Source organism: Squalius cephalus (assembly GCF_949319135.1).
Source record: "Squalius cephalus genome assembly, chromosome: 16".
In the NCBI taxonomy this organism is placed as follows: domain Eukaryota; kingdom Metazoa; phylum Chordata; class Actinopteri; order Cypriniformes; family Leuciscidae; genus Squalius; species Squalius cephalus.
The window spans coordinates 5,559,227-5,569,420 of NC_137137.1; the positions used below are offsets into that span (position 1 = coordinate 5,559,227).

A 10,194-nucleotide genomic window follows, 5' to 3' on the forward strand; every position below is an offset into this window, starting at 1 on the left:
CACCCTAATACCACCGGAGGAACCATACCACCCTAATACCACGCCATTTGATTACTTCAAAGTGCATATTCAGAATGCAATGCTATTACTAATACCATAGTAATTTTGAAGTACTTTTTATGCCATTTATTTGATTCGAGGCTGCACGCGAGCGGCGCTAATACGTTTCCGTAGTTCAGATCGCGATAGAGCGAAGAAGAAGAGCGTGAGCGCGTGTGATTGGTCGAGGCTCTCGCGAACGGTTACAGGAAGTGATTGTGTGCTTGGGGACGTCAACACTTTTCCTCGAGCACAGTCTCTGATGATCATTCCGACCTTATTCACCGCATAAGTGAGCAGTTTCATGGAGCAGCGGTGGGGAAATTATCATCAAGCTCTGTAATCGATACAGATCGTGTGAGTCTGTGGGCAGAATTAAGTTCATGTTCGATGATGATGATGGCAGCACCAGACAATGAAAGTCCAAACAAAAGCACTGAGGATAAAACATCATCCCGCAGACAGAATGAAGGTAAAAAACAACAACATAATTTCATCTTCAGTATGCTATCTCTCTGATTCAAACACATGCCTGTTTAAGGACTCTGCTTTGGCTGTCAGATCAAATGCAATGAAGTATGAAAATGTAACATGGTGACCATAGTTACAAGGGGTGTCACAATATATATCGTGTCACAATATATCGCAATACAAAAATGCAACAATATGTATCGTGGATAGTTCACCCAAAACAAAAATTACCATGTGAGAAAAAATTGAAGTTTTCAGAGTCAGTACTACATTAAACTACAATATATTATGTTGAATATAATGTATAATAATGGGGGAATATTAGTGGGTCCTGATAATGCTTATGTTATAAGTCTTATGTTACCAGTAAAAAGTGTCCAACATTATTTTAAATATATCTAGCCAGTGACAGAGTGCAAGCATATTCGTCTAAAATAATTCTGTATTTTCAGGGTCAGAATCATGAATATATTTATTCTGGTGTCACCATTGTCCAAGCCTATTCATTTACACCCACAATGTTACATCAAATTTAGCATTTAATCAACAGTACATTTTTTCTTAACCTTTTATTATATGTCTTGGAGTATCGCTATAATATCGTATCGTGATATGTATCGAATCGTGAAATTAGGGTATCGTTGCACCCCTAATAGTTACCTACCCAAATTCCGTGGTTACCACATCCTACTATCTTATTACCATGTGTTTTGGACATATGCCATTGGAGTGTTTGAAGTACAATGTAAATAACATGGACCATGGTATCTGAATATAGGACTATGATATTGCTGTTTGATACTATCACGTACAAAAATGTACCAGTATCTTAAGAGGATGTACATGAGTATGACAATCATTCAGGAATTTAGCAAAGTGCCATGGTATTACCATCTGATATCACTGTAGCATGATAGTACAGTCACAGTATTGTTTGTAAAAGTTAGTGTAAGAATATTAAAATAATGAAAAATCAAGATCAAAATACAACATGTTTTGTCATCTCTCTCTCCTTTTTAACCCTCGGATGTAGGCTATGAATTATAAAATCACAAAGGCAAACAATATCTATTTTTTTGTTTTATTAAAAACAAAAATATAATCACTCCCAATTTACTTCGAGAGTGTTGCACATTTGTCCACTGCAATAAAGAAATATAGTTTCATGAACAAACATTAAAAAATTAAAGTTAGTCAATGCATTTGGTATCATGAACTAACTAAGGTTAATTCTGTTAATTTCTACACACAATTAACCATTTATTATGAACAAATATGAATAAACAATTTTTAATTCAACAATCTACATTAATAAAACTGGTAATAGTTGCTTCATACCTAATGCATTTACTAATGTTAACTAATTGCCAGATTTTTCACACCATTTTCTCTGCCATTGAAACCTCTGTGAATGTGTAAAAATGCCACAGTAACAGAACTCTACATTGCAATAGATGGCATACATAAAAAGGGATAATCGTGGCAGTGGTTTGCTCTTGTAATGCTCTTTGAATTTCCTCAGACAGTGTCATCTTGCAGACAAAAGTATGAGTTTAATGAGTTTTGTGAGTTTTGACGGCGTGGCAGAAGGTGTGTGTTATACGTCAGTCTGTCTAGATGAATGACATTCTTTACAAAAAAAACGAAAACTGGTAAATCACGTTTTCACAGTTCCTGTTCGTCTTGTCTATAGAAACTGTCTATAGTTTATTTTTTGTATTTCCTTGTTGCCTTTCTTTCATCTTGTCTTCTCACATTTTAATCCAATTTTAGTTCGATAATTGTATAGTTTTGGCCATTTGGTATCCAGTATTACTGCATTAATATGTTTCTACATGCAGTGGTGGGAATGAATGAAGTGTCTGTAAGCGGGGTGTTGGCACCGGACTGAGCAAACACCGGCACAGTGTTGACGTGTATAGGTGTGTCCCAACTGAAAATACAAGCTAAACATTGACTAGCTGCATTCAGAAAAGTGAAATGCTGACGTCAGTGTTCAGATCCGTTTCCAGTTTCACGCTTTCAGTGAAAAACCTGCTTTTTGTTGACCAAAATATTCTCGTGCTTGTCTCTTGCAGTCAACAAGAAGTTGAAGTACATCAGTTTGGCAATTCTGGTGATCCAGAATGCATCGCTCATCCTCAGCATCCGCTACGTGCGGACGTTGCCGGGAGATCATTTCTTCGCCACATCAGCCGTAGTGATGGCAGAAGTTCTTAAAGTCTTCACCTGTCTGGTCATCATCATAATACAGAAGAGAGGTGCGTTCACTGGAGTTGTGTGGCCTGTTACGTGTATAATATGTCTTAAAGGGATTGTTCACCCAAAAATGACAACTCTCTCATTTACTCACCCGTCAAGTCGTTCCAAACCTGTTCATCTTCGAAACACAAATGAAGATATTTTTAATGAAATCTTGAGAGATTTCTGTCCTTCCATTGACAGCTACAAAAAGTTAATAAAGACATCGTAAAACTAATCCATATGAATCGAGCGGTTTAGTCCAAATTTTCTGATCGCTTTATATGATGAACAGATTTAGTCAGTGGAGGCACAGAAATCTTTTACATTTCAGGGTGAGTAATTGATGACAGTTTTTTTTAATTATTGGGTGAACTAACCCTTTAAGTTCAAAGATGGTTCTAATAAGATTAATGTCTTATCTCACAATGCTTTTCGTGTTGAGCAATACTTATGTTGATTATTATTTAAAATAAATGCCATTTTGATATTCTGTTTTATGCAATGACACTCATATCATACATGTTAAAGGGATAGTTCACCCAAAAATGAAAATTAGCCCATGATTTACTCACCCTGAAGTCGTCCTAGCTGTATATGACATTCTTCTTTCAGACGAATACAATCAGAGTTATATTAAAAAATGTCCTGGCTCTTCCAAGCTTTATAATGGGAGTGAATGGGTGTATGTCTTTGGAAGTCCATCACAGCGCATCCATTCATGATTAAAGTGCTCGACACGGGTTAATAAAGGTCTTCTAAAGCGAAGTGATGCATTAGTGTAAGAAAAATATCCATATTTAAAACTTTATCGATTAAAATACGGCAGACGGCCGTACGCATCGATTTACGCCAAAAGAGTAACCCTTGAACTTGACGCACAACGTAATGACGAATGCGGTTGCCCAGCCATGTTTGTTTGAACCGCGAGAGGCGGCAATTGCCGTCATTACGTTGTGCGTCAAGTTCAAGTGTACTAACAAAAAAAACACCACTTCTACTATTATTATTGCAGCAGTGTGTCTGATAACAACGTGTCTCTTCTCATTTTTGTTTTTGTAAATGCAGGTAATGTGAAGTCCTTCGTAAGGTTGTTGTATGACTCTATATTCATCCAGTATTCGGACACACTGAAGTTAGCAGTTCCGTCACTCATCTACACTTTACAAAACAACCTGCAGTATGTGGCCATTTCCAATTTACCAGCAGCCACTTTCCAGGTAAGACTTCTCCACAATGTATTTATTTGTGTGTGTGTGTATATTTGTATATATATGAAATAAAGTTTAATGATATGAAAATATGTAAACTAAACCAACATGTATTTCTCCCCCCAAAACATGTTATGTTTAGTAAAAACAAGGTTGTCAGTGTAGATTTGAAACTTACAGAAGGTTGCAATGATTCATTTCGTTTTTGTAGGTCACATATCAGCTGAAGATCTTGACCACAGCATTGTTTTCAGTGCTCATGCTGCGGAAGAGTCTGTCTAAAATCCAGTGGATCTCACTAGTGCTGCTGTTCGCCGGTGTGGCGATCGTCCAGGTGGAGCAGGAGAGTGGAAAACAGAAGGAGGCTTTGACCGGCACCAACCAGAACTACTTCAAGGGCTTGGTGTCCGTGATTGTCTCGTGCTTGTCCTCCGGGTTTGCCGGCGTTTACTTCGAGAAGATCTTGAAGGGCAGCTCTGCCTCGGTGTGGATGAGGAACATCCAGCTCGGGATCTTCGGGACTCTTTTGGGTCTCCTCGGCATGTGGTGGAACGATGGCGCCGCCATTGCTGAGAAAGGCTTCCTGTTCGGATACACTCCCCTTGTGTGGGGCGTCATTTTCAACCAGGCGTTCGGCGGCCTTCTGGTGGCTGTTGTCGTAAAATACGCAGACAATATTCTCAAAGGCTTCGCCACCTCTTTTTCCATCATCGTGTCCACGATCACGTCCGTCTACCTCTTCGGCTTCCACGTGGACCTGATATTCACGCTGGGCGCGGGATTGGTCATAGGAGCCGTCTATATGTACAGTCTCCCCAAACCAAACACCAGCACTTCCAGCACCAGCACATCTTCACCCAGCCACAGCAACGGAAGAGACTCGGAGCTGGATGCTTTCCTTCCAAAGTCAGTGCTGGTGAAATGAAATGAGCCACCTTATCTGTGTCCCCTTCCATTAATCGCTCTTTACCTCTCTCGGTGGAAGTCCTAACTCTCTCCTCTTTCTCATTTCTCTCTGCTGCTGTGGGTTTGGGTGCTTCTGTGAACACGTCTAGGCCAGATTAATTATTTAATTCATTTGGAAAGCACAAACCAGAGAGACGTAGACTTAGTTTTCACTGTTTTCAGTGTTTTTTTTAATACCAAAAACAAGCAGTGGCATTTTTCACCTGGGATATCTGTTGAAACTCTTTCCAACATCTTCACCTCCCTTCCCTGTTTGCCTTAAACAGCATTTTCCTGTTAGACAGCTCGATCTCGGGGGAAGAAGACGTGAAGCGGAGGAACGTTGGGCTGGATTGACTTGAAATCTAATGGGGGAATCTCACAAAACCTGTAATTTCCATTTCAAAATGATGAGAAAAAAACGAAGAGCAAAAAATGTAAAGTGCTAAAACAAATGATTGCATTGTGAATTTTAAGCATATTTAACTTTCAAAATCAACATCTTAAATAATATATTTGTTTTGCACTTTATGGTAATGCAAATTTAGAAAAGGAATGTTTATTTGTTGTGAAAACAATGCAAAAAGTCACAATCTTAATGGTCCACATAACGCTAGGCTTAATGTTCTTCACACAAAATATAATTGATCAAGTTCCTCTAATTTCTATTGTGATTTTGGTGTGAAATTTACCCGACAGGTTTTGTGAGATTCACCCAAAGCTTCTTCTACATGCTAAGCACTTCGCCCCGAATCATTGTCTCGTGTAAATAGAGAAAGAGAAAAATAATGGTTGAGAAAAGCTGTTTGAATGTCTGCCATGTTTAAAGCATGGCAATACCTCATGGCAACACCTCTTAGGTTTGTACAGTGGCAAGGAGCTTGTTTCACTCGTATCTGTAGCAGTAATGTGGCACTTTGTCGTCTGCGTGTTGGCTTTGGTTTCATATTGGGTGATTTGGGCTGATATAGTCGTGGAATCAGATCAAGGGATTAAGCTTTTAAAATCAGCTTGCAGGGAATTATACTATAATTTACATTAATCTCAAACATTTTTCTCTGCAAGTCCTCCTTACCCATAATCAATGTGTTAAGCGATGCCATACAGGGCATGTCTGAAAATGAGCTTGAGATTGAGCTCCATTAATGCTATTAAAATGTGTTTTAATATGCTTGAACTCGAAATATTTGACGGACAATCACTTAACACATTGTTTCCATGTGGATTCTTGCTTTACCACCCTCGGCATTTTCAGCTCACAGCTCTTTACTGTTCAGGAAACTGACTAACCTGGTCATTTTCTAACCAAATGGCACCTTAGTGAAAGCTCCTCTGTTTGCTTTGTGTGTGCAAATGCCTGCGTCTCTATGTGAGGGGGACTAGTTTTGCTTAACCAACAACTGGTTAATGCTGTGCCTTTCTCAATCAACTTGTGACTGAATGGTAACTATATATGTTAATATAGTTCTTACACTGTACATAATATCAAAATAATATCTTCTTTTTATGATGCAAAAAAGTCAAGATTTGTGGATTTATCTTATGTTATGTATTGTACAAACAATTTTGTGCACATATTTGATACAAATATGCCAAAACTGTTCTCAGTAAATCCCCACACACCTCAAGAGAACGTCCTGATATGAAATTAATGTTTTATTTCCGTTTTTTTTTTTTTTGCAGTAGGAAATATGCTCACCAGAGCATATGGAAATTTGGTCAACAGGTGATGGATCATATTGGGGAAATATATTGTTGTGGTTTGGTAAAAAGGCTTTTGTTGCTCTTTAAAAGGGTTTAATATGCATGTCAGAATTCATATAAGCTTAAAAGAACTGGGTTAAGTGCTGTAAATTAGATTTTAATTCCTCATTGTTTTGGGTGAAGAAATGTTTGTTTACTTTCTTTGGTGGTTCATAAGCACTAATTGACTTTAAGTCAACATGAAATCAGAATTAGCTCTGTTTACTTTATTACATGCTGGTGGTCTTAATGTGCATAAATTATCTGTGCACATTATTTCTAAGAAAGAAATGTTTGTTTTATCTAAATATAAAGTTTTCCCCATCCTCAAAATTGCTTTCTATGGAAGCTTGTTTCCGCCACAGAATAAAAAATAAAAAAAAAACGTGCAACTTTTTATCTCACAATTCTGACTTTTTTTTCCCCCCTTGCAATTCTGACTTTATAACACGCAATTGCAAGTTTATATCTCGCAATTCTGAGAAAAAAGTCAACATGAAACAAGCTTCCATAGCTTTCCTTTTTGCCAGTTGTTAATGTAGAAATGTAATGGATGGTTAATGTTAATGTACTACAAAAACAGCAAATAGAGATTTACATTAAAAACTTCCCATTATATGTAATACCTGCTTTCCCGATGAAACCAATACCTTTTGTGATGGTAAAAAGGCTCGCGAATAACGTTTCATGTTGACTTTAATTCAGAAATTGTGATATTACTAGTTCCCTTCAGCTTTAAAGTTGATAGTCTAGATCTTAAACCCCATCATGGGATTGTTTTTAGAGACTTTTTCAGAAACTAATGAGCCGAGAGTGGCCTCAGGCAGCTAAAGCGATTTTGTGTGTGTGTGTGTGCGGTAAAAATATGTTATCTATATATGATTGTGTCTGTGTGTGTGTGTGTTTGGGTATGAGAGAATTTACTTACAAGCCATTTTATGACACAAAATCATGTAAATCTTTCATATTTGTTTATGAGAGATTATTATGATGGTGTTTGACATGATGGCCTTGAAAGATATATCACCATGAATATTAATAAGGGTCACAAAAGATAGAAGCATTTTCAGTGAATCACAAAGAAACAAGTACAATGTGAACTGAAAATACTGTATTTGTTTTCTTTTGTATGTTCGGCTCATTGGTGAATAGATCTGATTTTAAAGAACTTGAGCTGAAAGCGATCGCATGTACAAAAATATGAAACGTTGCACATGTCCAGTTGAGATTTGTTAAATTTTGTGTTCTGTGACAACTGTTAACACCTCATCATTGCAGAAAGACTGCAGAGATTTCATCATCACAGCTGATCAATCAAGGACGGCCTGTGTTAAGCCCTGTCTCTGGCACTATGATCAATATTGTAAATAGTCTGTGAAGAGTTGAAGTACAGCCCCTGCTGGCTAATTTCTTATAGTGGCCTCTTTCTTGAGGCTGACAATAAACATCGAATAGAGAATAGAGTTTCTGTTTCTTATATGAGCTTCAAAATTTGATCTTTCTTGTGTGTGTGCGTGTGTGTGTGTATAATCAGACTTGAAAACTAAGTGAATACATGAAAACGTAATTATATTTCACCAGAAAATTAAAGCAAAAACAAATGGTTTGAAGACTATTTTTAGGATTATTTTTATTTTTTTAGTTTAAGATATTATTTACTGTCAATTTCTAGTCTCATTGCTGTATATATATCTGGATTTTCCACTTTGGGGTTTTTGAGGTTTAGTTACTTTCTTCTTTAGTGATTCTCATTTCCGTAGTTTAGTCATCTTTACGCTAAAATAGATATGTAATATTTAATTTACTCTGTATAAATTAAATGCAGTAAAACAAATGCTACCCTGATGCATAAATATTAATAGTTAATAAATGAGAATTAGTTGATCATGGACTTCTCATGATTTGCTGATTGATCTTTTCATACATCAAACTACTTTTTCCCACTTTACCTGTAAATACAGTTTCAAATAATTGAACAGGCTTTTTAGGGCACATGCTGACAAAAAGTATAACCAGAACAGGTTATCAGAGGTGATTTTGCTTCATTTCTGCATGAGCATAACTAACCACTAACTGATCTCTTGCATAATAATGTTAATGCACCCCTTATATATAAACTGCATGGCCAAAGTATGAGAAAACTTGAACACCACATCCATATGGACTTATTTAACTTTTAATTTCATAACCATTGTAATTAAACAGGCAGTCTGTCCTCCCTTGAAGCTTTCATCTTTATGGATTTGCATTAGGGATGTTGTCATGCTGGAACAGAAAACGGCATTATTGTATTGTACTTTTATTGATTCTTTGTTCCTGTTAGTAATGGGCGTCGTTCAAACAGCCAAATCTGTTCATTAAAAAAGGTGTCTCCACATACTTTCAGTCATGTAGTAATGAGAATTTCTACCAGATACCTTTAAAATATGAGCACAACTCGAATATGCATTTCACAAAGGAGCAATGTGAGATCGCTGGGTATTTACTTTGACATGGCTGTATGATATTCAAGAATACATTGCATGTATAAAAACGAGCAAACACAGATAAATATGTATGTTTATATAATGTTAAAGTCCACATATATTGGAGAAATGCATTACACCATGTTATTTCTCTGTTTCTCTACAATTAATGTGTCCTTTCTCTCTCTTTTCTGTTACCATTAGTCCCAAGGCCCCAGGAAAGAAGAAAGGAAATTGACAAAAACATGATACACAAGAAGAGATGATGAGAACACATTGTGCCTACAGGTCCTACACTCCTGCCCTATTTCCAAAGGAAAAGATGAGGGTTATGTTTCAAGTGCCTTTTTATGCTCACAATATTAACTCCGTTACAAGTCAAACGTACTTCTAAACTAAACTGTGCTGACTGACTTTATGAAACCTCATATTTATACTGATACCTCACTATCACTAATGTTATGCATTTGATATTGTCATCGATTGAAGGTGTAATATTAATGTAAACAGGGAATTTTTATGTTTTGTATGCTGGAACTGGAAAAGTACTTTTTTCAGTGGCCTCATCAAATTGGGAATTCAGAAGCTGCTGCCTTATGAAATATTTTCTTTCTTCTCTTATTGTAGTTATGCTTTTTTACTAATAAGTGATTTAAGTGTAAGAAGGTGGGGGGGGGGGGGGGGGGTGTAGGTTATTGTGATGTCAAAACTGCAATAAGTGTAGGCTATTGTGATGTCAAAACATTTGGTAGCTAACTAAACATCATTTTATTAAGTTTAGTGACAACATGTTACATGGTGCAATGATTGCTAGGCTTCTGCTTTTATTATTGCTTGATACAATTTTTACTATTTCAATTCAATTCTTGTGCTTTGATTCCGATCTAGATTCAATATCGATTCAGTTGGATAAATAGTACAGTAGATACATGTTAATTTTTCTCAAGAAAGAAATTCTCACATAATGGCAACAGAGAGCCCTGTCAGCTGGTATTATTAAAGGTTAAAAATAACAACTCAAATTAAATATAATGCGGTTTTTATTATAACAACAACTTTACAATATTTTAATTTGTATT

At 36.6% G+C, this 10,194-nt stretch overlaps 1 protein-coding gene across 1 annotated transcript; it reads left to right on the forward strand.

Moving 5' to 3' along the window:
- Positions 1–239: 239 nt before the first annotated feature.
- On the forward strand, positions 240–9,703 carry slc35a2 (solute carrier family 35 member 2). Its single transcript, XM_079898006.1, has 5 exons — positions 240–511; positions 2,589–2,771; positions 3,820–3,971; positions 4,174–4,868; positions 9,320–9,703. Exons 1-5 carry the CDS (start codon positions 430–432, stop codon positions 9,351–9,353), a joined length of 1,146 nt encoding a protein of 381 aa, XP_079754132.1. The 5' UTR covers positions 240–429; the 3' UTR covers positions 9,354–9,703.
- The last annotated feature ends 491 nt before the right edge of the window (positions 9,704–10,194 follow it).

What these genes read in the sequence shown, in the direction of transcription:
- slc35a2 (XM_079898006.1), top strand. Translation starts at nt 430, where the DNA reads ATGATGATGATGGCAGCACCAGACAATGAAAGTCCAAACAAAAGCACT. An exon ending in ATCCCGCAGACAGAATGAAG is followed by an intron (nt 512 to 2,588) that starts GTAAAAAACAAC and finishes TGTCTCTTGCAG; the next exon opens with TCAACAAGAAGTTGAAGTAC. An exon ending in CTGGATGCTTTCCTTCCAAA is followed by an intron (nt 4,869 to 9,319) that starts GTCAGTGCTGGT and finishes TGTTACCATTAG; the next exon opens with TCCCAAGGCCCCAGGAAAGA.